The sequence below is a fragment of the Ostrinia nubilalis genome, chromosome Z (assembly GCF_963855985.1).
Source record: "Ostrinia nubilalis chromosome Z, ilOstNubi1.1, whole genome shotgun sequence".
NCBI classification, from domain to species: domain Eukaryota; kingdom Metazoa; phylum Arthropoda; class Insecta; order Lepidoptera; family Crambidae; genus Ostrinia; species Ostrinia nubilalis.
Genome location: NC_087119.1, coordinates 18,205,737 through 18,233,182, shown reverse-complemented (window position 1 = coordinate 18,233,182; position 27,446 = coordinate 18,205,737). Strand labels below are relative to the sequence as shown.

The following is a 27,446-nucleotide window of genomic DNA, read 5'->3' as shown; positions in this document are numbered from 1 at the left end:
CAGCAAACCCTACGAAGCCGTAAAAGCTATGGTTTTGTCATTCTATTGAATAGACTTCGGCTGTCTTTCCGTAACCTTATCTACTAAGTTCAAAATATAAACGGGATCTGAATGTAAAAGGACAGGTTAGCAAATAAGTAGGTACTACAAACAACATAGACATTGGAAAACGAGTTTTATTGTTGTATAAGGCTTTATTTCAATAAGCCGGCAACTCAACGGCTTAACCTAGGTACCTACCTAACATAACAAACCTAATTTGTCAAATAGCCATATCAATGGTAAATAGGTACACAATACAAGTAATCCAGTATTTAAATCTATTTAATGTGAACGAATTACATTGCGGACTTGCAGCTATTCCATATAGCCGGTATCGGGTAATAGAACTAAAATAAAAATTAAAACTACGTCACTTCCACGGCTTCAGGAAAAGACAGTAAAATAGGTAAGTAGGTACCTACTTCAGTCTTGTATTTCTAGAGTAGCTTGGAAATCTTATTGCTTAACAGTTAAGAATGAAACATTAACAACATCGACTGCTGTAATGTTTTAATTTCATTGGTAGTTTTGTCTAACTTACAAACCGCGCAGCTTACTTATCCTAAATGATATAATTATGACACTTAAATGCTTTTAATTTTTGATCATTGAACCCTGCACAACCATAACATGTAAATGAAACATTACTTAATTACATATTAGCTTTGCATCTAAGATAAACTATACGTAGGTAGGTATAGGTACTTTGCACTAAATTACACCCCTGATAAAACCATGAACTAAAAATACATAGTTAAACAATAAACATAAATAATTTAAGTTCACATTGCTACGTACCATAAAGCGTGCTGGTTTTATATTCGTAGCAAAGCTCCTATAAGTACGTCCATACAATTTAGTTTGTCGTGTAGAACCACGTCATGGAACGCGCCCGTCCACTTAGTACTAACATAGGTAGGTACTTAATGTGGATTTTTGAATTCGTGACGAAATGCAAATGGGATGGTATACGTCAAACCCACCTTAACAGTTAACCCTGAATAGTTATTCTTAGTTAAGAAGTTGGTTCCCCAGACCAGATTTCTAAGTTTAGGTATTTATTTCAAGATTTTATCAAAGGTACTTAGTTATTAACTTAAAATTTAATGTCTGTGTTAGAAACTATAAAGAGTTCACTATGCTTCTTTTAGTCCTGAAGTTATCCTCTCAAATAGGATTGTGATGCTTGTATATGTAGTCTTAACATTACAGACACTTATTTTACGAAAATCCACAACCACATCCATATTTAGATAGCCTAATGTTCAGCAACAGCCCATCAGGCTAATTACATACTTATTTATTAGTTAAAAAATAGCATTCATTACAACTTTAGCTTGATGTGCTGTCGATATTTATCTCAAAAATAACATTTACTTACTTCTACATAAAAATCTGACTTAAAAATTAGGTATAAAAATAAGGTAAATTATAACAAGTTTGTGATGCAAAGCTTTTTAAGTAGCCTTAGTTTCATTCTCTTCCATAGATCTGGTCACACGATCTGCCTCTGAACTGTAGTTTGTGGTCGTATGTGTGCCACTGCTTGATTAGATTGTATAAATTCGTCCCGGGGCTTTCCGTGCTCTGTAGGTCTTTTGCAGGAACTATGTAATAGTTAGGGTCCATGTGACCCCTAGACACACCTTCTGCGAGCAACAGGTTGAGCCTCTCCACTTGACTTGTAGTGACGTTTGTAATTCGATAGTCACCTGATAAAAATGAATATCAAAATTAGTTGTGATTAAGTAGTAGACCAGTAGAAATCGACAATTAAGCACTAAAATCGCATAGCATTTATAATATCTAGTTAGTATACAGAGTGTTTCTGCTTGAACTGCAACAAAAACTATGTACAAATAATTAGCCAAGTGCGTGTCGTACCGCGCACAGTGTAGGGTTCCGTAATACATAGGTATTTCAGAACAAGCAATTACTTCATCTAAAGTCACTTTTAATATTTTCTTCTAAGGAATTTTTATTAGTATGAAATTTTATAATACATGAGTTAAACGACTATTATTATTAAACTAAGTGATCTATCATAACCGTTATAGTTTTCCTTGAAAGTTCACGCCTCTCGATCTCACAGCTGCAACTCCTGTGTAGCCAGGATTTACAGCTTGACCGCCAATAAAAACCCAACCAGTGAAAAGGTCAAGTTTGTCCCGGGGGAAAGTTAAACTGTCATTGGACCCGTAAAGAAATTAATCAGAAGAACAAAGGAGTTCAAAGTTAAAAAAAAATGTAAACTTAATTACGAGTATAACCTTTGACATGAGTCAACGCGCAACGCTCTGGTAACATTGAGCCAATGTCCCCCTTAATATGTAGAGGCAAAAAATGGGTAGGTAGGAAACTGGAATTACGTAAAAAGGTTTTCCGTTTTTCAGTTCCAAGGTAGAGCTTTTATGAAGACTGAACCGATTTAGATGGAATTGTTATACACTCGTCGTCAAATAAATCGCACCTCCCGCAACAAGCACTTTCAAACGTATGCATCCCCACTTCCCACCAATATTGGCACTATTTAAAAGCATAGTTCTAAACTTGATTTCATTATAAGACAGACAGACAAAAATTTTACTGATTGCATTTTTGGCATCAGTATCGATCACTAATCACCCCCTGATAGTTATTTTGAAAATATATTTCATGTACAGAATTGACCTCTACAGATTTATTATAAGTACTAGCGGCCGCCCTCTATCTCGAAAACGGTTCACCGTATAAAAAAATTTTTTAAACGTAGAGAATTTAGTATTCTACAATATTGATAATAAATACAAATAGCAAAAAACCCATAGGAAATGAGATATTTCTAAAAAAAGCGCAAAAAACCGATTTTTGTGACCGTTGACCTTGAAATTTAATAGTTGCTTACACCCTACCCTACCCTGTAGGTTTTGAGACAACTTTTAGGGTGTCCATATACACGTATTTACAGACTTACAGCTGGGTATCTCGAATTCCGAGGTGAACTTACTATAATGACTGGACTAAAATATCTACAACTACATATAATAAACCAACCAACCAAAAACCAAAACCAACTTATTAGCTGTCTGATGTCACACTGCATTACATGGTCAGGTGTCGATGATAAGATTCTCATAATAGATACGTAGGTTCGTCAGGATTTTTGCAAAATTTGAACTCACCACTTTGATAATGCTCGACTCTGTGAAAACTTAAGAAGGAATAATATTGTAGCTTTTAGCTATTGTCTAGAGGTGGTTCGCTTTTAAAATAATGTCACATCAACTAGACACAAAAAGTAGTAGGTATGTTAGTATACGAGAGATACACAATTGATATTTATAGTTGGTTATTCATGCATGCGATAAGATAAACTAGCCGAGGTACACTTAAGTAATAAATGTTGGATCATAAGAGTCAATGCCAATCATGCTTAGGGCCCAGTTTATCGTTACTCAAAATATGAAATTTCAAGAAATAATATCAACATCCTGAAAACATGTTCAATTTTACTCTCGCAATAGGCTCGTTAATGAAAAATGTATGGAAGCATTGTTTGTAACCACCCGAACACAGAAGTGGCACCTACATACCCACTAGTTTAAAGTTTGTTATCATTTAATATTGTGAATATGAATGAGAATGTTAAACAATAACTGAAGCTTTGGACACACTACCATTTTACAAAAGGATCAATGTCAGATGGCACATCAAGCTCAACACAGTAGATTCTTATAGAAATGCAATAGAATCGATTTTGCTACCAAAATGTAGGTACCTAATCTAATATTGTGTTAAGTGCCTTCATAACTAAAGGTTAGCTGTACAGGACCTGTAAATGTAATGGATAGTATTCGATAAAGCTATAAAGTAGGTATTATTATATTTTTCACAATTCTTAAATCGAGAACCTAATGTAATCAATTTACGATCTTATACTTGTATTTATGTATATTGAATTATATATTTTTATGCTAAACTTTGCTTGCATTTTCCAGTCAAAAAAAAGGCGAAGACCTAAATAGTGCAAGTATTTTTTTCTCTTTCAGATTTTCGTTTGTTGGCAATAGCTAAAAAAACTAGAAGTGACACAGACACTACTCGTATTACAAATAAACGAGTTTATGAAACTATTTATCTTACCGATGAAACCAATACCAAGGGAACACCTATTAAATGTATAAGTATGGGCACCTTCCCGGTTCCAGCCCCGACCTTCGTACACTCGTCCGTCGTTTCCAATTAAAAAGTTATAGCTGAAAAGAAGTATTAATGGCAGATTAACATAGTTATAGGTACCTACATAATTAATTAATGGGCTTTATAATAAGGCTTAGCTCCGCGTTACACTATAGTAGAGTTTTTATTTTATTATAGGTTTTATGCATTGGAAAATTTTTTTTTCTAATATTATAATAAAATTAAGGAATCTTAACTATTGACAATTAATTTATCAGCAAGCGTTATGTAGGTATTGTCAAAAAACTGAGAGCTGTTTACGTACGTAAGTTACGTAGGTACTTACGGTATATCGTATTTGTGCTCTTTCAGGAAGTATTCCTGCAATCTTCTGACATTGGCTGAGCAGTCGCTAAAAGTGTGACACTCAGCGCCGACCGTGTGTTGGATGATCACCAATTTGAGAGGATCATACGTGTCAGTCGTGGAGTTGTGGTGAAAGTCGTCGGCCAACCACATTTCTCGGGTTATGTTCCACTCATGCGGAGCTATAAATATTCAAAAAGATTTTAGCGACGAAAAGTGCTAGGAGCCGTAGTAGTTGTAGCCGTATTACAAAGGAAGGATTGAGGAGGAGGCTAACCGATTAAAGCTATTCTGCGACTGAAAGGCTCTATGTTTGCCACCATATCACATTGTAAGCGACGGACATGGTTTCTACCTACTTAGCAACAATTTTATCAGTTACTTCAGAAACCGTAACCAATTACAATAATGTACTAATCGATATTGATCCATCTCGTTTACGTAGGTATTGTGACTAAGTTATAACTAGTAGTGGGATGGTATAAATTTCTTTAAAATCTCCTGTCTTACCTATCCTTTAAATATTTCTTTTCCCCCAAGATAATTTCATAACGTTCGGATATTAATTTTTAGTCTTGAACAATCAATTTATATTGTTACTACACTAGGTGCTTAATATTTGTTAGGTGCATTAAGCTTACCATAGTTAACGCCTTGGTCTTGGTCCGTTTTCCTCATAAACAGGGTGTAGTAAATAATGAGCAAGATGACTACTATCAATGCTGTAGTAGCCGCTAGGCAGGACAGACGCTCAGCCTTTGTAGTATTTCTAATTATACTCCAAACATATTTGTGAAAAGGTAGATCTGTAAGAAAACAAATTAAACATGGTAATTAAATACCACATGCATGATGATGAGTAAAATTATTGAATTTTAACCATCTGTGTTGTTAAGGAAAATGTAAGTTCTTTTGTGAAGTAGGTAGGTACTGGCTCTATCAAAAGGAGTCAATTGTAAGCTGAGGTTTCAATCCTCTACTGGAAAGAGGACAAGTCCATTCAGATCCGTTGATTTTTAGTAGAAAACGAGTTTTTACTTTTTAGTTTTGTAAATGTTTTTATGTTTAGTTCTATATGCAGTGTGCAATAAGTATCTACCTATTCGTAGTGGTTGCAATGGCCTTTGCCCGTAGCTCCGATAGCGATTTTGTTTTTACAAGACGATCGTAAATTATTGGTATCGGGTACATTCCTGTGATTAAAAGTTTATGTAGTGATGTGCTATATCCTACTTAATATTATTAAATAAATGCGAAAATTTGTATGGATGTCTGGATGTTTGTTACTCTTTCACGCAAAAACTACTGAACGGATTTTGATTAAACTTCACAGGATTATTGTTTATAACCCAGAATAACACATATGCTATAATTTATGACGATCTGTGACAAATTAAATTTCACGCGGGTGAAGCCGCGGGCAAAAGCTAGTATCATACATCTTAGTTGCAAAATTCCACTTTATAAGTGCATAAAATGCCACAGTGTTTTACCTTGTTGTGCTGTAGCCCGAATCAAGAAAAGGTTCAACAAACAGATAAGTCGGCTTACTTAGACACTAGACTATTGTCATGTTTTGAAGTTCATTCGTTCGTTTCAGCCGAATGACGTCCACTGCTGGACAAAGACCTCCCTCAAGGATTTCCACAAAGACCGGTCCTGCTGCGGTCCGGTTTAAAAGTATTAGGTAGGTACTTATACCTACATTATTATTCTGTTGTATTAACTTTAACTTACATATGTATTACAAAATAATACATATGTAAGTATACACTTCAGGCGGTCTAGTTTGGACCTAAGTAGGTAACTTAATATATTATTTAAATTATTTTCCTTGTACTTGTAAACTAAGAGTAGATATAGGAGGTGAACATAGCAAAAGTCCCCACCCATAGCCCTTGAGCCGGAGGGTAAATTTTAGTGTTCAAAATGTCGATTTTTGAACGTCAATACCTAAAGAACCGTTTGAGGTAGATTTATGAAATTTTAAGCTAATGTTTATCTTGCAAGTCTCAACACATGAGCCAAATTTTAAGTGTTAATGCACAGTAGTTTTTGAGTGATGAGAGGTCAAAAGTGGCTCCAATTGGTTCGTCTAAATATACGTACGGTGCAGTCCCCTCCCTGAAACTAGGCTTAACATGCTCCCGCATGTCTAGAATGTTTGCTGAATGTTGATTTAGTCGATTTTCTCCTGATGGGAACATGTAAGACAAAAATAAAATTTCCAATATTATAGACATTCTAGAGCAGATGCCGCGAAAACTATACAAGATATAGAAAAACTTGACTATTTCACCTGTAGTAAATTGAATAAGCTTTTTTTGTTCATAGTAGTCATGTCATTAGGACGCATAGTTTCCGAGGATTAAGTGAAATGTGTTCCACGGATTTCCATCTATAATGCTTTATTTACTGGACTAACAACAAACTAGGATAAATAATAATCAGTACCAGTTTTCAATCTTGAAAATAAATCGTGTTTTCTGTTTTTTTTTACCATTTCATACTTTATAATAAGTACCATGTTAATATTATGACAATAATAAAACATCAATGTGAAATATTTAAAGGTTTTATTTCTTTAGTTCGTCGTTGTAGTAATGATACTTTAATAAAAAATTATATTTTAATATGAATTTTGTGATTTACTTGCAACATTTATGTAACTTTATGTTTTTTTTTTCATAATATTCTCTACAGTTTATTAAAGTAAGTAGGCGGCTATTAATGAGTAGGTATTTTTTTTATTCAAACCAGAAATCATAATCCAAAATCTTATGGATCACACTCAAGCTGTAAATGTGAGATCAATTGTTTATACGTTACAGAGCTGTCCCAAAAATAGAGTCACCCTAAGCATTTACCTAGAATTCATTTAAAATGAAAAATATTTATTTATTCAATTTTGACCAATATTTGGCACTTGTGGTGTGTTAATATTTGGCAACGAATTAAATTTAATTAGGCTCACAGTACATGACATGATCAAGTATGAATCTACTTTCAAGATTCTATGCTTAAGTGTGAATCGAGCTTTAAGTGCCGTTTGAATAATTATGCACTTAACTAAGCTATAGCTGTGTGACTTAGCTCCGATTACACTATTTTAGGGACAAAATACGTGTAAACACAATCATACAAATTAAACTGAAAACAGTAGGTACCTATTAGGTATTATTTTGTAGAAGTTATCGTTATTAATTAAGTCCGCTTTAGATGCAATAAAACAGTATAAAGTACAATCAATTTAGTACTTAAACTTAACATTAAACATAGGGGTTATCTACTTAGAATCATCGAACTCTTATGTATACAATCCAATAAAATTATTATAAACACTCTCATAAAACCAAGCTAATCATTCCGAAAAGTTATTACATTTAATTAAGTAGGTATTATTCCATAACAAGACCATAAGCATAAAACACACAATATTTAATACCTACACACAAGATTCTTGGATAACAGGAGAGTTTATATAACGTCCAAAATTATTTGACCTAAATAATTAATTATTTGACTAGTATTTTCTCAATAAAATTAATATTTCATTAATTTTAAACACCTAAGTAACTACTAATTATCATGAGCATATAGCATAGTAAGAATCAACTTAAGGTCATGATTTAGTTGATGTCTTATTAGCACCCTGTTTCAGCGTAGACATTTATCTTGATTCACTGGGTCCCAATTGGTTATGTTTTTCAAATGACTCATCACATTTGGTCCTGGGCTGATCGTGAAAGTTACTATTTGGCAGTATCCTACGACCGTATAGTCTGGTGCCAAAACCTTAAGCTCCAGCAGTCGTTTCAGCAACACATTGATGTGTTCAAATTGAAGTGGGTCTGATTCGTCTGTCCTGTAGTCACCCAGGAACATAACACTGACGCCTTTCTTGTTCCACTTGGCCACCATGGCCCCGAGGACGTTTGCTCCTCTGCCTTCAAATATTAAACCCTTTCCACCAACAAGAAAGTTGGGACCGATGTCGTCCCAATTTAACTTTAAATGGTCATCCTGGATTTGTCGGACACTTTTAATGCACGAATACCTTTGGTCGCAATACGCTCCAGCGCTGTGCCCGATATAGACGTATTTGACAGGTAGAGCCAAATATTCATCGCTGTTTCCTTTCTTGATCGACTGCCATTGTTCACGTCGAAGATACCAAGGCTCCTTTAAACCTAAAATACCATATCGTATCCATCAAGAGTAAGTACAACATATTTTATTGTTAGTAATAATAGCAGTGACATATTTTGGTGGTGTTAGCGTTGTATTTAACTAAATCCTTTTAAACGGACCGAAGCATTTATTTTGATAGATTGCTGTTAAATTAAATTGCGATGAAGTTCATAAAATCTGATACTAGGATTATTCGCCTCGACAAAAGAAGAATAGAATTAGTTCATGCATGTTAGTGTTTGTGCTGATCGAAAGGTTATAGGTTAAGGATTGAAGCGGCCGTCTCCCGTAAACAAATACACAGACATTGGTCTATTTACCTATGTCTAGTCGTACTTGATGCCACAAGGCTACATACACGAGGTAGATTGCGAGGCCTGAGGAGACAAGGAAGGCCCAACACAGGAAAACCGCCACGCTACAACGCAGCTTTCGCGTAGACTCTCCTGACATCAGCTCAAGGCCCAAAAAGCGGCCTGAAACATTTAAATTTCAATTTAATTATCACACGATTTTATGGTTCAAAATATTATGGTATTTTCAATCAATGAGACAATTCAAAGAAAATACCAAACGGGCCTAAGTTAACACTTCTTTATTCTAAGACAAATAAGTCACTATTGTAAAACCAATTTCAAAATATGTCACCACCATGGTCAAAAAGGTGCAAGTCATGGAATAGTAGTTTACTCTTTATTTTGGATGGATGCAATACGGTTCAAGGCGTCGCTCCGACCAATTCTAGATGCTAAGTAGTGAATGATGAGGGGGGCAAATTACAAAATGAAGATGAACGCATCATGTTCATTTTCTATTTTGCCTTTGTATCTGCAAACTTCATCTGACAACCAGAATTCAAAATTTATCAAAGCATTGCTTAATTTATTTTAATACATGCTATTCGAATTCTTGTGAATTTATGTACCTACAGGTTACCTACTATCTAAGTATGATAAGTAAATACTAGGTATTACACGAAATACGTATTTATTTGGCGATGACATGATTTTATCAATTAGCAAACAGCAATATAGGGCCAAACGCGATAAATCCAGTTAAATCTGGATATGAAATCCGGTTTTAACTAGCTATACTGTACTGCTAAGAGGCAACATCCTAACGACAATACCTTCGTGGATTAAATCAACTATCACGCCTTTTCGTAGAATTTCAGAATTTGGGCACGTGCACTAACGTCCAACATGGCAAACAAACACTGTGGCATTTTGTGGTTAATGGCAAAATGTAAGGCACTGATAATGTGCTGTCAATTTTTAACTTGGCCAGCCTTAATAGAAAATCCAATCAGTACAAAAATAATTCTTCTTTTATGTAAGTCATATAGGTACTTACTCGTTTTGAGGTGGGGTGCGATTATACTCATAATTAGCAAAGTACTAGTACTTATATTAGGCAAGTGCCAACCAGTAGGTAATAAGTTCTTATTGTGCACTTTATACAACGTGCTCTTTTTGATTTCCTGGAACTCTAGGTTATTAATAAGACCACTTCAAAGAATAGAATGGCATTACATTTTTTGTTAAATTCAACAAATTTTTTCGACTTATTTTTTCATACGAAAAAACTTAACTGTACTATTTTTTCACTGAAATAATTCATAATTTACATGCACTTCTTCTATCTATATTAATAATTTCGTCAAGGGGTACGGTAGACTGGATCGAAACCTTATATGAATAACAAAGCATAAAAAAATAACGATTTTGAGTCGACAACATACCTATATCCGCAAAATTCGGATAATGGAGAATTTCGTTAAATTCCGATGGCACTGACAAACAAACCGCTGTCGCCATCTTTAGTAGTTCACCATCCACTCACTATGCGATCAACTCCAAAACCTTATTATAAACTATTTGCTGGGTTGTCATCGATCCATAAATAAATGGAAATCAGTGCGTTTCGCGATTTTTATGATATACTCTTTGTTATGTGTTTTTTCTTTAAACCTGGTATTGGCCGATTCAACCACAGAAAAAGAATATTAGGGTCATTCCACCGGCCAAGAAAATCACGTGTCCGGGGCCAAAAAGTACCCGAATATCATAATATTTTAGTAACAAATATTTTTATCTAATAGTATAACTTTGGTTCTTGTTGTTAAACCACAGAGATAGTTAATAATAGTTAATTAAGTAATTTAAAAAAAATCGTAAGTCGTCAAAAATTGATTACCACGGCGTGTCCGCGCTCCCGATTTCAGAACAAATTTGCTCGTATAAATTAATCCGTTATTATTATCGCTTTCAATGCTTATGTAATCGATTACTGATTAAATAAACATTGATAAATTAAATACGATATAATTATATCACTAAAAGGTTTTGTAAAATAACTATTTGAAGTTGTGTCCGGGCGTTAACCGTGATTACCCCGACACGTCGTTAATGTGCGCCTACGTCCCTAGCTACGCAATTTAGAAACGAGCTCTATCCTCCCCCGTGAACCTTTAGTGGTGGCCTCCGTGCCGAGGTGTCCGGTAATGCGACTCGTCGCAAGATTTCGGAGTTATCGAGATAAGAATATGATTACCCAGACCTTGGTTCAGTGCACGGTTGATTACTCTATCCTGTTTTTTTAGGTTTCTTTACATGGAAAGTTTTTCAGAATGTACAGGAATAATGGTCCATGTAACCGCATTTTTGTGTATTAAAACATTTGGGATTCAACTTACAGATTGGGCAGGGCTCAGGATAAACCTTAATTTTTTGACTACCCCGACCTTGATTATCCCGACTTTTGTCACCGGGTAATCAATAGAACTGTAATTTTACTAATGAATGATTAACTAAATAACGTTTAATAAGCAAAAATAACCATTTACTAATATGAAATCCTGTTAATACATATTTTTAATGATAATATCTTATCCTATCTTCCGCCCTACCGGTGTAACAGTCGCCACCACCACGCCTGAGCCTCTGTGGGACCTGAGACACTCTACTCCACCTAGGCTGCTCGACGTCAACGTTAACCCACCAACCCGCGACGAAGTGACCAAGGCTATCCTGTCTCTCAAAATTGGCAAGACCCCTGGACTCGACTTTATTACCGCAGAAATGCTGAAAGCCGATGTAAACTCCGCCGTCAACGTCCTGACACCTGTCGCCGAAAACATCTGGATGGAAGAGGAACTCCCAGATGACTGGCATAAGGGGCTTCTAATTATTGTGCCGAAAAAAGGGTAAAGCAAGGGTATCAGTATCGGAAGACCCAAGAGATGCGATCTGGTGTGAGGAATTGCACACCGTTGGTGCAGAGGCTGTGGAACGAGTCCACAATTTCACTTACCTCGGGAGCATCGTGTCAGAGCCTGGAGGTACCGAAAAGGACATCATTTCGCGCATTGCCAAGGCCAGAGCTACCTTCGCACAACTTTGAGCCGTATGGCAATTACGGAAATTGACCCACGCAAGATCAAAATATTCGGGTCCAAAGTTCTGCTCTATGGGTGTGAAACGTGGAAGGCCACTAAGGTTATCTCGCACCAGCTGCAGATCTTCTTCAGCCGCTGTATTCGCCGAATTCTCCAAAATCTCCAAACGACAAACTCTTGGAACGCTCTGCTACGAAATACCGATCGGCCAGCAGATCAAACGCTGCAAGTGGAACTGGATCGGCCACACTCTCCGAAGGGACCCCGATAATATCCCCAAGCAGGCTCTAGATTGGAACCCCCAGGGAAAATGCAAACGTGGTCGCGCCAAAAAAACATAGCGGCGCACTGTAGCAGACGAGGCGAAGAAGATCGGCAAGACTTGGAGCGAGATCAAACGCAAAGCTCAAGACCGAATGCGATGGAGGACTGTTGAGTTGTGGACGCCTTCTGTCCCATATAGGAGACAATAGGACATTGAGTCACTAGTATTATATGTATAAGCGAAAGTTTTTTACTCTTTTACGCAACAACTACTTATCAGATATTGTTGAAACTTTACAATATTGTCGTTTATACATCAGAATAACAAATGGCTAGTTTTAATAACATTTATTTCACCATAACTTAAAAAAACCTTAGAAAATAAAATATTTTGTTTTATTTTTGATTACTCTGACTCCCAACTTTGATTACCCCGACCATGAAAATTTTGATGTCACATAACTTTTTATTCCTGCTTGCTACGGATGGGCCAATATAAAAAATATGCACGTAACAATGTCTATTTTGAAATGTTTTACCTAAACTTACTCTAAATTAAAAAATAAAAAAGGTCGGGGTAATCAACTAAATAATCCAGATCCGGAGAAATACCCATTAGCCATAACCATAAAAGTTGAAGTTCAAATGTCAATGTCATTTAGTTTCGCACAGTGATAAATTCCAGTGACATGCAATTTTTGTAATGGCAAAATATTAGTAAGAAACTGCAAACAAATGCAAATGTGCAGTCGATGTGTGGAATGCGACAACATTATACTCGGTAAGCGGCTTAATATTTTTTTTTATTTAACCCGAAAAATAATAATAAATGACCACATGCATAGCCTGTGGGTTCGTTTTGGGCAGCCTTCGGGAGTGGACGTGCGCAACACGTGCGCTCCAGACGGTCCGACCCTAAAAGGCACTTACAAATGGCGTTTGACGCCGACGCGACGGTGAAACACAAATGTTCTAACAGTGAAAATTACCCGAAATCATAGTCGTGATTAACTATTAACATAGTCAGCTGGTCAAATTAGTGGTATTTTTGAGTGAGAAAAACTGTAGGTGAGAAAAAAGCTGCGAGTACACAGTGACCAGCACAGCGCCTAAGCTAAAAGCCTAGAAAACTAATCCGACGAAACCCGGTGAGATCTTTCCTTATCTTTCTTTCTTTATATTTATGTAAATATTTTTTGTCAATTATCTTGCCAATAGCACTAAAGCAAACGCATAATTATGATCTAGTATTTCCATTTAAAATATGTAACATAGATCGTAGTTTGTCAAATGAATAGCTCTAACTTTTGGTCCATAAACTTTACATTTTTATTAATAATTTTGATACATACAGATTCCACATGTACTCTACATGTCTACATGTATGTAGAATACATTGTATTCTACTTCTTGCATGTCATTATAGTAGGTATAAATAATAAATAAGTATAAATAAACAAAGAAAGATCCCTACAAAACTTTCACCAAACACATTCTATAACAGACATCTATTGCACACAATTTCAAAGCGCGTACCAAGAAAGGTCAACATCTGGTCGCCATAAAAAGTTTCCAAAAGCAATAAAATTTAACTTCACTATTGCACTACCATTAGTAGATGGACACTTTAAACACATTTGCCACGAAATACACAAAAAAAAAATTTGAAACAACAGCTAGTAGAGATCCTTTGCTTTTAGTCACATCTGCATGTCGTAAACCATTCACCAACCAAAAGTACAACTCATACAAAAAAAGAGGTGGCCCGACTAACATTTTGTTGAAAGCAGGTCAAAAACAAAAGACTTGACGCTTTGACAATACAAAATACTATTAACACCTTAGTCATAATTCACTAACCCTCTAGTTATAAGCCCCTTTCTACAGCTAAAAAATGAAGGCATACACTTTAAAACTACCTGGCGATGGAAAATATCGACTTTGAGAAAGAGCTTACCAAATCAATGAACCTATGTATCCCAGACTTGATCAAAAAGCGGCCAGACAAGATCTTGTACATTTTAACGAGAAAAATATACCTAGTGGATGAAACAAGTGAATCACCAATCAAAGAGCAGACCAGGTACCTGGAAAATCATCTAAGAAATTTTGAGCCTAAAAGAATCAGGATTTACTGCCATATTTACACATGCATAGATAAATACTATCAGATAGAACATCAGCTTACCGGAATCGGAAAATTGAAAGAGTAACCGAACATAATACAGTTTTAAGAGACTTAAATGCACTGAGAAGTCAAGGAATTTTGCAAAGGGTCTTCATCATAGACAGAAGAGATATACTCCGCCTAAAAAACTCATTTAATAGCAAGAAAACTCAAAAACTGGAACCAAAACCATGCCATTGACCATTTAATAACGAAATCCTATAGGAACCACAAAATATTCAAATCGATTGCAGAAACTACGTATTCCAATAAGAAACTTCAGATCGAAAGCAATTTAACCTACAGTGTACACATACAGCTCAACAAGCTCTGCTGCAACTTTGTCGGAAAACGGATTTCAACCAGAAAATTTGAATCTAATAAGATTTTTTTCAATGAGAATACATACTTTCACCAAGAGCATAAAAACCTAATCCAACGAGGCAGTTAGCAATGTCTTTTGCCTTGAGAGGACAATATCATGTTGTATATCTTGAAGACATCGGAAAATAATTTAAGTACTAAAAGAAATAAAAAATATCCACCGAAAAAAAATCAACGAAACAGTGAAAAAATAAAAACTTAACGGAAACGATGGAAGAAACTCAATGTAACAATCACCCTGCATAAAGATCATTGAACTAAAAGAAATCATATTAGATTACACCAAGGCGAACCGTTTAATGTTAGGAAAATATGAAGACGCTCCTAAAAATGCCGTTTTTAGTGGCCAGCCGTCCGCTTACCGCATCAAGCACAATCCAAGAAACGAAAGAGAGAAGACTAAATTAACCCACCATAAAAATAAATAAGAAAAGCAGCACAAGAAACACTAGATATGGAAAAATAATGTCAAAAGACAGCGAAAAAGACGACAAAAACCCAGAACCGCATAATATCGACTGAATAGTCAAAAGTGCAAATCAAATAATCGAAAAGAGAAGATTTATTTAGCCCAAGACAAAAAAAAAAAAAAAAAAGAAATATTCGACTCAGGGAAAACAGACAACAAAGAAGACGACAAAAACCCAAAACCACAGTTATCGCCGTAGTAATTATTAAAAAAAAAAAACAAAAGGGTCAAGTTTTTCAGAGGTTGTGGATAAATGGAACTAAAATTTAAACATCTACTATCCAAGAAATAGAAAAGAGTGAACTCAATTATGACACAGAGAAATGAAGCATAAGAAATATCTGACCCGGAACATGTAAAGGAAAGAAAACGTCAAAAACTCAGTAAGTACCTACCTAACACAGACCTCAGGAGAAAAAGGAAGATAGCCTAGCAGCAGTACAAGAACCAAGACATCTCACCAAAGGCCAGACCGCCCGTCTCATCACAGAAACGCTCAGTCCTACCAACGATATCAAGAAAAGTAGCATAAAATTGGAAAAACAATGAAGCTAGTCTTGTAGCAGTAGAACTAAGAAAAACCAAGCCGCCTCAACAAAAGCCAGACCGCCCATCGCATTGCATCAACGCTCAGTCCGACCACCAATATCAAGAAAAGAAGCATAAAATCGGAAGAACAATGATGCTAGTCTTGTAGCAGTACAAGAACTAAGAATAACCAAGCCGTCTCACTAAAAGCCAGATTAAGCTAAAGAAAAGAAATACAAGAAATGTTTTACCTGGAGGAATATATAGGCAGAAAATAAGACGATACAATTGGGAGAACAATGAAGCTAGTCCAGTAGTAGTACGAGAACAAAGAATAAACAAGCCACCTCCCACACCAAAGGCTAGACCGCCCATCTCATCGCACCACGCATTTAGTTCTTCCAACGACACTAAGAAAAGAAGTAGAAGAAATAATTAATCCGGAAGATACAGAGACGACAAGAACTTAGTACCGCAGACATCAAGAGAACAACGAGGCTAGTCTAGCAGCAGTATATGAACCAAGAACAACCAAAGCCACCATCAAAGGCCAGACCGCCCATCTCATCGCATCAACGCTCAGTCCTATCAACGATAACCCGTCTTTACCTATTTTCCTAGACCAGGCTCAGGATGCATATCTACTTGGTTGTGGTCGACCGGTTGCGGTTTAAAAGACGCAGCGGCTAGTCGGCCGTCCTCTCCCATCCCAGAGCGTGTCTTTCCTTAAAATCGTGCCCCCTGGTATACCGGTTTGACCGGGACAGGCCTCGTCCTGGCTGGGTCGGCACTATCGTATCGTATGACCACATGCATAGCCTGTGTTGAGTTGTTATCAACATAAATACAGAAACAGACACGATTTTTGCACCGTTTTTTCTGATAACGGAATAGACTCCTTCATGCGCAAGTTCCACTTGAGCTCGGCTGGTTCTTATTATAAATAATTGTGTAATATATTTTTGCAGATAATTTCAATTATTGCGAGTGTTGTGGCTTAGAAACAATTAGGCAGTTAAGAATAAACAAGGCTCGGGCACTATCAAACCTTTTTCCTAAAAAGCAAAAAGCTGCTTCTGCTGCATCACAAGATTTATTTGATGACTTTCAGGTAAGTTAATAGTGTAGGTCACTGAGTAAAGTAAAATAAATATAGAGATGGGAGGATATACCTACACCTACATACATTCACAATACTTATTATTATTTGAATATTTGTCTAAAAATAAAATATATTTCTCTTATTAAACTCAGTTAGCTCAGATGGTAAGAGCGCGACAACGGAGAAGTCGAGGATGTAGGTTCAATTCCTGCATGTCGTGTATTTTTTCATCACATCTTATTAAATATGTTTAATAAGAGTAACACAATATAGCATTAAAAATTTAAATTAAAGCTTTAAATTAGCTATTCATAAATATATTTCTCTTTTAAGGTTGATAACGGAGAGTTGACGCTAATCGAGGATTCATGATGCTTCTTCGGACAACAAGAAAAAACAGCTACTGTCAGTCAGCAGTGATGATGCTTCTTCGGACAAAAAGGAAAAACAGCTGCTGTCAGTCAGCAGTGATTTTATTTCTTTAGAAGAAGAAGAGAAAGAAAACATATCAAATGGCGGGCAGACCCCCGAAAAAACGTAAATATTCAAGCAGGTTTAGTACAGAATATCAGCCCCCCAGGACTAACTATTTATATTTAGCACTTTCAAATAACACCATTCAAGTATCAGTACATTCAGTTGGTTCTATGATTTATGAATGTGTTCAATGTCAAGGTGAAAAAATTAAAAATCATTTTAAAAATTGTTGTCATAATGGGAAGGTATACATGTAGTAGAAGGTAGACCCAGACAGTCTTAAAGCCAATTCCAGAAATATTATTAGCATTTTTTGAACTAAACAGAACAGATGAAAGTGCTCGACAATATCTTTACACTGAAATTCCGACACATTTCAGATTTATCCATGGACAGTGGCAACCACGAATATCTCAGTCAGCGGCTGATAAAGTAATTGCAAGAATGTATAATTGGGTGAATTTCAACAAGTGCATATTTTTGCCTAATTTTGGTGGAAATTGTTATTTGTGTATTTTTATTCTTTAATTATAGATCAAATTTATTGGAAACTTATACTGTTTCTAAAATGATTAAGACATTAAATTTTGTCCAGTAGTTTTTTAGATTTTCCTTACACCAAAATTAAGAGAACACCAAAATTTATATTAAAGCACCAAAATTAGAAAATATGCTGTCAGTCGGTCATATCTTAGTGCCAAGCTCAAGAAATGGTTTTAAATTTACCAGCACCGACTCCAAAAATATTAATCATGGTATATTGTCCTAATAAATAAATAACGACGTACTTATTTTCTACTTTTAAGTGATTGTTGGCGTCGGTTTTAATTTTTTTGTTAAAATTATTTTTATTCATGCTTTTTAGTTGATTAGTCCTTGTTATTGTCACTGAAGAGGGACAGTACCTATGTTTAATGTGATTAAGACTATAATTTTCCATTTTGTAATGGAAAATTATAGTCTTAATCACAATCCAAGTGTAAATAATCTTCCTAGCAAAATACAGGCTCCCTACTTTAAATATCGGCAACTAAAAAGTATCAATGTATCATGTGTCAATGTATGTATCAACAAATGAGTATTGAGTATCATCTAACTCCTAACTTATGTTGTTTGACCTTTCATCATCAGCTCATCTTAAATACCTGAAATAATACAACTGTATGTACATACCTACCTAAAATATTTAAAGAATTATCCTCCAACTCCTAAGCGTTAAGGAGTTTTACCTTCCATCATCACCTCATCAACATTAGATGATGACTACTTGAATAACTTTAGAAAACGTATTGCATTCCTACAAAATTTGAGGTTTACTCTCGATTTCCCTAGGATCCCATCATCAGATCCTGACTTGGTGACAATGGGACCACCACATAAGTGTACCCTATAGAACAAAAAAAGAATTTTGAAAATCGATTCACAATTGACGGAGTTAAGTCGGTTAAAAATGCTTTGGTGCACCACCAAAAACACCAAAATTGACTCACCAAAATTAGATTCTCGTTGAAAAAGCTAAATTATATGAAATCTGTTTTAAATATAACAATAACATTTTAACACATGGTATGAAAACAGTTCCTTTACATTATACGAGGAATTCAACTAAAAAGAATAGCTTAGAAATCTTATACAAAAAGACACCAAAATTGCAGAATTGTTGTCCGTTTAAAAAAAAACAACACATTTACGTTTTTGGCGGGAAGACGCAGAGGTCTTGCACCCGTCTGCCGTCACTGCTCGCGGGGGCGGTACTAAACCTAACGAATGATGGGAGTGTTTAAATCCTGTTTGATCTTTAAAGAAACTGACGAGCTATTTCATTATTGACACCAAAATCATAAATTTTTCGCGGACAAAACTTAAGGACGTGACTTAATCACAGTTATTTGGGAAACTTGCTTAATTTGGTAATCTTAGATAATAGATAGATTGTATAATCCAAAAATATACTTTTTCCCTAAGTTCTGTTTTGATCTTCAGCTAAAAAAATACATATCGTAAGAAATTAAGGATGTGGACACTGCACCAAAATTAGAAACGCTTAGTTCAATTATTTTTTGTCGAATTTGTAAAAGAAAATACTCATTATAGCCTGACCAGGAACATAAAAACCCTGGCATAGAGGCGCGTCAATTGCATTTGATAGTGCAACACTGGGTACAGTCGTACCTGTATTAAATTAATAGGCTAACTTTATGTATCAGGATTCAGGATTATAGGCTAATTTAATATTTTCATAAATTAACAAAAAATATTATATTATAGGTAAACTGGTTTAAATAAATTAAATGAAACCATCAATCGAGCAAGTAGGATTTTATTATTATTCATCAATAATCAAATTCTGAACTTGAATATTCAACTACAATGTCTGCTCATGAACGCTTCAAACTCGGTACTTCTTTCCCAATTCCATAAAACTCAACACTTACAAAGTGACAAAAAACTTTAAATTATGTAGTTGAAACAAACCACAGCTAATTTTCATAGTTGACTGTACTATGCGATAAACATGTCAGTCAATTTGACAACCTTTGTCGGAAACATTATTCAATGAAAATATTGTCCGAACCCTTAGTATTTCTCTTCGACAAATACTTTAACACATTGTGAACCACTTTTCTTTCACGACTATGAAAAGTTTTTAGCAATTTAATTCAGAAAATCAATTGCACACATTTATAATAAAGTTTGTTTACACTTTGACAGCAATAGACTGACATGCAAGGTGACATTTCAATGAAGTTTTCAGTTACTGTTGCCATTAAAAGAAATTAGTACCATTAATTTTCCGCAACATGGCGAGGGTTTTTATGTTCCTGGTCAGGCTATAATAATGTTGTCCTCAAAATGGAACCTCTGTATATTTTCGTGTAAAAAAAAATCAAAGTTCTATGTCATAAAAAACATATGATTTTCAGCTACGCCGCTCAAAAAATGTGTTTGGGAAATTGACCCAATTATTCCTTTTCTGATCGGGAACGATATTATCTCTGGCTATTACTTCTTCACGTCAAAGGGCCGACTTGCTTCAGAGATGTTAGAACTTATTAATATGAAAATATTATTTACACATCATTTCGAGAAGCTGCTCAAGCAAGGGGGCAGCTTTTTGACGATCAAGAATGGGAAAGATGTTTGGATGAAGCAATTGGTTTCAAACTTCCTCGGCAATTACGACAGCTGTTTGCGTTAATTTGCGTGTTTTGTGAAGTAACTGATCCTAATGCTCTTTGGGAAAAATTTGCATCACATTTTATCGAAGACTTTACAAGATCCCGCCCTGAAATATTATCCAAACAGTTGGCTTTACAAGAAATTGATGAAACATTAAAACTCCACGGAAAGAGACTAACAGATTTCGGACTTCCGGAGCCAGATATTGATGAAAATAGTATTTTCTTATCTGATCCCGTTTCTGACTATTAATAAGAGTTATTTACATAACCTATATTAACGATTGAATTTGATTGTTTTGTTAATTTGTCTTAGTTTATTTTGAATGTTGATTTAAAATATAAATAATTTGTGTAAAAACATTTGCAGTTTTTATTTACCATATTTATTAAACACAACTAACGAAGCTATATGAATCTATATTTAATATTCTTTGAGAACCGATGACTACAGAAACATCTATCTACATTTTGCACCTAGAATTGTGTATTATGAGTCAAATTTCACCCGAGCGAAGCCGGGTTTTCATCTAGTATCAATAAAAAGTCTGCACAAAAAGACTATACTCAACATCAAATAAACCGCACCTTCCGCGACGCGAACTTTAACGATTTTCTTCTGACACAATCATGGTACCCCAACAATATTGGTGTTATTTGAAAGCCCAATAAATATCCTTAAAGAAAAACACATTTAATTTCTTAATAAATGATTAACATATACCATAAATGTGACTTGAAAAAATACCTCACTTTGGGCCCACCTATGGGATCAATTAGACCAATTTTTATGGTTATAAAACCAAATAATGATTTCACGTGTCCTCTTTAACAGATGGATAGCAATTAAACCCAACTTAACAGTTTTATAGCCATAAAAGTTGGCTCTAGCGTAACTACCTATTTTTTGAAGAAGTGACTCAGGATCCTTCTAAAGACACATTTTTGGGGTAAAAACCTTTCCTTTAATGAAATGAAGGTTAGAACTAGGCTTTTAAATGGTACCAATATTGGTGGGAAGTGAGGATGCATACGTTTGAAAATGATTGTTGCGGGAGGTGCGATTTATTTGACGTCGAGTGTAGGTGACAATTTTGAAAAAAAAAACTAGGTACCTTGATGATACTATAATCTAAATCAACTAGGTATCTTCTAAATCTAGAATCCACAATATCTTCAAAAATATGCTTTTAGAAACTAGTTTTTATTTATAGAATATACCTACCCCTAAAATTTCCGGAAACAAAAGGAGCACGTTGTATAATAAACGATGAAAAACCTTCAGAAACTAGGTTGACTAACTAGCTAGGTATTTTCAAGGAAAATTTTTACACAGATTCCAAAGGACACAATAACATGGTAACATTTATAATCGGTATTTTCAGCGCGGTGCAGCAGACAAACAAGATCGGTCTCCGAAAAAGTTAATAATCAGTTCCTGGTAAAACTGAAGATAAGCAGTCTGTAAACAAAGTAATTGTGAATGAACGTATTATAAAGTATTTCGGAGATAATAAGTTAACTAATTAGTACATATAAAGTAAATTCCTCGAAGCATACCTATGTTATGTTGCCCTGATACTTTTTATTAATTTTAGTAACTATAAATTTTTTTTAGTAACTAAGTAATAATCTTTATATTAGTAAACATAGGTGAGCTAGTAGTTCGAGGAATAGTTTAGGTGCGCCTCAATTAACCAAATTAAACAGTATATTGAACGAAAAAAAATGAACATCAAAGGATTTTTGCTCCATGCTGTGATAGTTGCCCTGGGTACCTATTATAACATTTTCGACAAGCCCCTAGGCAGATAACACTTACAGATAACCTGATAGCAAGGTTTACTCTAAGTAAGTGTAATACGACTGTATGATGACCCAACTAGGAGTACTTATTTTTTAATAACTGCCTCGTAGAGTACATTAAATGCTTTAAGTTCGCATGAGCTACGCATCGCACAGCAATTTTAATAACAAATTCCTAATTATAAGTATTTAATTATTTAGCATTATAACTAACTATGTTAGTTTAAAAGAAGTTAGTGTAGTGATTTACAGATTTTTGAAACTAGTGCGTGTAATTATTACATGTTTTAATATTAATGACAATGATACCAATTAAAATCAGAAAATTAAACTTAGCAAAATTCTTAAAGCTGTGGCTTCAGCTTTTCTCTGAATAAATCCGTTTTTGCAATTGCACTCTATTAAGTGGCTGGTTATTTATTCGTTATTTTTATACATTTACCTACTTCGAAAATTTTGTGTTTAGATATGTTTACCTTCCTACTAAGTCAGGTGTAGTGAGTAACCAATTAAGTTTCTTCTATGGCTATAAAGGTATAATCAATTAATCAGTGTAAAATGCATTAATAAAACTATATCCTTAAGTAACAAACTAATGTATGTTCAAAGTTATTGGCATTATACCTACGTTATATTTTATGAGGAAGGCAAGACGCACTATGAATGAACAGGTAGTACATAACTGTCATATCATAGGTGCTACCTACATAATAATTAGGTATCTACATGATTGATGGATCGCTTTCATGTAATAAGTAAAAAATATTGTTTTCCCTGAAAATGTCTTAAGTATATTGTGATTATACACAGTAAAACTCTTTTGAATAATATTCACATTATGTGCTGTAAGGTGTTGTACATAGTTAGTTTGTTAGATATTTTCCTTCGCCCATGAACCTACGATAATTCTTATGTAAATATGGCTCAGAAAGGAATTTAAGTGACGCATCAATTCAAATAGGTTTTAGAAAATTACGATAAATCACTGTATCTGGTACAATGTTACTGGACAAACGTAATGAGCGGAGAGATACATTTTATAGCAAGCATAATAATTATTTATTGACAAATTATCGCTAGCGTAACATACAGGGTGTCAAAATGCATCATGAAGTCTGAGAGCAACACTCTGTAATTCCAATATTAAGATATTAACTAATATTAAAGTGGGAAGTCTAGTCTTAATTCAAAAGCATTTTGCTTAACTAATATTTGGACGTATCTAAAAAATTACACTCCTAATATTGTGTGGCATAATACATTTAGTATGGAGACTGGAAACATTACATTTTTGGATAGTTCCAGTTTATTCGGTCACCTATTATTGGTACCGTTTGGAAGAGCTCGTAAAGCACTTTCAGGATCAGTAAACAGGTTTTCGATATCTTTTATAGTTTACAAATAATCGAGTGGGATTACTTATCGTTTCCACCCTGTATTTTCCTCGTAAAATCAAGAGGTCGCTGCGGTCGTTGGTAAGTCATAACAAAATCCTTCGCAACAGGCTGCCTCGGCGAATCAACTCACCTTTGATCATTTCCTTGTTTTGTATGGTTTGGTTCACGGATACGAATTTAGGCCCAACATGCACTCGGGATGATTTGGTGACGTTCAAGCTGGTTATGTGAGGCGTTTCCCGGCCCATCTGGGCCGCCATTGCCCCTTCATCCATTAACACCACCTCGGTGCCTAGGCCCGGCTTCGCCATGTTGTTTTCAATAACCAGTCTACGAGACGCACTACCGAACTGGAAAAACCCAACGTCGATGACCACACGACTGCTCACTTTGCACACAGCTGCGCGACTAACTCCGATACCACACAAACATTAGCTCTCTGATAAACATTTGCAATCGTTCCGTCACAATTCGCAATTCTTCTGTCCTTTTCATTGGCCTATGTGCAGTAAAAGATAGTGAGCTAAACGCGCTTGTGATGACGTATATTGAAATGGCAGATGCGTCTTTGTTCAACTGGCGTGTTAGTAATAAGGTTTTCCCGACACAAATTAACTAATTTAAAGAAGTGGTATTAAGTTCCTTAGTATTAATTTCACGGGTTGGATGGAGTCATTTTTTCGTTTGACTATGACGTATGATCTAGGAGTAGATCTATGATATTATACACGTATTTTCATTTATTAGCACACAGTACATAATAAACAGTTCAACTCCAAGTTTGAGTATTTTTTCGTATTGGTTGTTCGTCCATTTTCGCTGCTAGTTACTTGTGTACTCTACAAAAACCATACAATATACCTCTCGATCTCTCAAAACATGTGTGGACAATACAGATTGATTTTTTGTTACTACAAGGAAAATGTTACTTACCTAAATGTAGAGGAATGATACTAAGAATTCTAAAGCAATTTAAATAGGTACTTGTTATTATGTAATTACTATTATGAAATAGTGCAAAATTACTGTTATGAAGCTACGAGTAGCTCCCATTTACACACGATAAACGGACAAACTTTAGAACAGAGTTAGAAGAGCTAGTTTTAGTGAACCAAAAATGTTTGGGAGGAAATTGCGTTAAATATATTCCGTTAGGTCATCATCATCATCACCTTTTCAGCCGTAGGACGTCCACTGCTAAACATAGGCATAATGGTTTCTACAATGGCCAGTTGGTAGCGGCCTGCATCCAGCACCTGCCTGCTGCCTTTATGAGGTCGACAGTCGACTTTATGGGTCGTCTTACGCTGCACTTCTAGGTACATGGCCTTCAATCCAGAACCTTGCTGCTCTATCAGCCGTCAGTGCTGCGTACCATGTGCCCTGCCCATTGCGACTTCAGCTAGTTAATCCGTAGGGCTATGTCAGCGACTTTAGTTCGTTTACGGATCTCCTCATTTCCGATTCGATTTCGTAAAGTTCTCTTCCGTTAGATATTCCTAACCAATCCAGCCAAACCAGCCAAAAATATTATGTTCTACATTGTTTAGATTTTAAAAAGCAAGTGAAAGTCATGTAGATTTGAACAAAAGCTCATGATTTATCTAAGTTGTGCTACTTGTGTTGATTTATTTGTAGCACAAAATAAATGCGAATATGTGTATACTACGTAGTTAAACTTAGTAATGATAAATTCTTTTACTATGTCATTCCTTCCATCTTTTTAAATAAGCTTATTATGACTTAATTTTCATTTATTATGGTATTGGACTCTTTTAAATAACTGTTTTACTTTCTATTTTAATGATTCTAAAGTCTAGAAAGCAAGTCAAGCAGCACTTGGTGGGGTCAAGGAATATAAGATAAGTTTGTTATCTATCATACACGCCGTACGAAGCACCTTTAGCTCTTGAAGTAGTTTCTGTAAGTAATATAACTTTTTAAGATGTTTTATTCGAATTAGGTACATTGCTAAATAATTTTTTTTTTTGTTAAAATTAATTTATTTCATGCTTTTTAGTTGATTAATCCTTGTTATTGTCACTGAAGATGAACAATACCTAATACCTATGTATAATGAGATTGAGACTATAGTTTTCCATATTAAGTGTAAATAATCTTCCCTACAAAATACAGGCTACCTACTTTAAATATCGGCAACTAAAAAGTATCATCTAACTCCTAACTTACGAAGTTTGACCTTCCATCATCACCTCATTAACATTAGATGATGACTATCAGACGCATAAACTTGAATAACTTTAATACGTGCCTATAAAATTTGAGGTTTGCCCTCGATTTCTCTAGGATCCCATCATCAGACCCTGACTTGGTGGCAATGGGACCACCTCAGAATTGTACCCTATCGAACAAAAAAGAATTTTGAACATCGGTCCACAATTGACGGAGTAATCGGTGAACATACATAGATAAAAAAAATACATATAGCCGAACATATAACCTCCGCCTTTTTTGAAGTCGGTTAAGAATAGATAGATTTTACTTTTGATAGTTTTTGCATTCATGCTAGAATCCACAAATGTAGAGTTTCGCAGACCCTAGTGTCTTATCCAGTTTCTTTTTTGTTTTAAGTAGATAGTAAAATGAAGTCGGTAAAAAAGTAGATAATGATTACTAGTCTACACGGTAGGTAATTAAGTTATAGGTTTATGGGCATACATAAATGAAATCTGATCGTTGGTTTGGGTGGATTCCTTGGCCAGAGCTAAGAAATAGGGATAGATCGACATCCCTGCGGACTTCAATAATCTTACTAACGTCATTCCTATAGATATTGTTATAAGTATTTTTACTTTAATTTTCGATTGATAAAATACTTAAAAGTTAAGTACTTAATTAAAAAACGAGCGTGACTGCGTGATGTAACCTAGAGTGTAGGCAGGCGACACGGCAGGCGATGAGGATAATACCTACGTCAAGAAAAAGTTTTTATTAACTTATGGTTTTCCAGCTAGGTAATCGTATGCCGTTATTTTTTTTTTGAAGGCTTTCATGGGGATAAGTGCAGATTCAACAATTAAAGAAATATGGGAAAGCCATTTAGTTATGATGTTTTATAACTTAATCCTATAGCAATCGTGCAGCGTTTGACATCCCACAAGGTGAACCGATGACCTCACAAAAGTAGCAGGAAGGCGCTGAATGCAAGACGCTACTAACCAGGCAATATGGAAATCATTGGGGAAGGCCTATGTTCAGCAGTGAATGTCCTGTGGCGGAAATGATGATGAAGATAAATCTTGCAACTCCTGTTTGGCCAATTAAGGCAATTCAAGAGGCGATGGCTAAGTCACTCCTGGACTCTGAGAATCGGGATCTGAGGTGTCATGCAATCAATAAACTCGTCATTGGTTGTAATAATGTCGCCATACACTACTGTGTATAGGTACCTACATTGCCGACGAAATTACAATTGTACGAGTACAATGTTATAACATGGTTTGGTTGTTATTCATATTAGTCGTAACTTTTTAATTAGACAGGTACTTAATTTGGTAG

The 27,446-nt window shown here is 35.2% G+C and overlaps 1 protein-coding gene and 1 long non-coding RNA gene across 4 annotated transcripts; one reads left to right on the top strand and one right to left on the bottom strand.

Annotated features, from left to right (window-relative positions):
• Positions 1-1,282: 1,282 nt before the first annotated feature.
• Positions 1,283-24,357, bottom strand: LOC135086662 (peptidoglycan-recognition protein SC2-like). Of its 3 annotated transcripts, XM_063981435.1 has the most exons (5): positions 24,058-24,354; positions 5,208-5,372; positions 4,547-4,748; positions 4,165-4,277; positions 1,283-1,754 (listed from the first exon to the last, which is right to left on the bottom strand). In XM_063981435.1, exons 1-5 carry the CDS (start codon positions 24,236-24,238, stop codon positions 1,516-1,518), a joined length of 900 nt encoding a protein of 299 aa, XP_063837505.1. In that variant the 5' UTR covers positions 24,239-24,354; the 3' UTR covers positions 1,283-1,515. The 3 variants fall into 3 exon arrangements, with proteins under 3 accessions (XP_063837505.1, XP_063837506.1, XP_063837507.1); XM_063981436.1 differs by lacking the exons at positions 1,283-1,754; positions 4,165-4,277; positions 4,547-4,748; positions 5,208-5,372 and adding exons at positions 7,126-8,756; positions 9,078-9,233 and having other exon boundaries at positions 24,058-24,357; XM_063981437.1 differs by lacking the exons at positions 1,283-1,754; positions 4,165-4,277; positions 4,547-4,748; positions 5,208-5,372; positions 24,058-24,354 and adding exons at positions 7,126-8,756; positions 9,078-9,233; positions 10,499-10,964.
• LOC135086667 (uncharacterized) lies at positions 16,789-19,241 on the top strand. The gene is made up of 3 exons (XR_010260561.1): positions 16,789-17,077; positions 17,402-17,605; positions 17,926-19,241. It is a non-coding gene; the product is annotated as an uncharacterized LOC135086667 (long non-coding RNA).
• Positions 24,358-27,446: the final 3,089 nt, after the last annotated feature.

Bases quoted from the DNA above. Each gene is read 5' to 3' on its own strand.
- LOC135086662 (XM_063981435.1), bottom strand. From the start codon at position 24,238: ATGGCGAAGCCGGGCCTAGGCACCGAGGTGGTGTTAATGGATGAAGGG. The intron at 5,373-24,057 runs GTGAGTTGATTC...GTTTTCTTACAG, and splicing joins AAACAAGGAAATGATCAAAG to ATCTACCTTTTCACAAATAT. The intron at 1,755-4,164 runs GTAAGATAAATA...CATTTTTATCAG, and splicing joins CCTTGGTATTGGTTTCATCG to GTGACTATCGAATTACAAAC.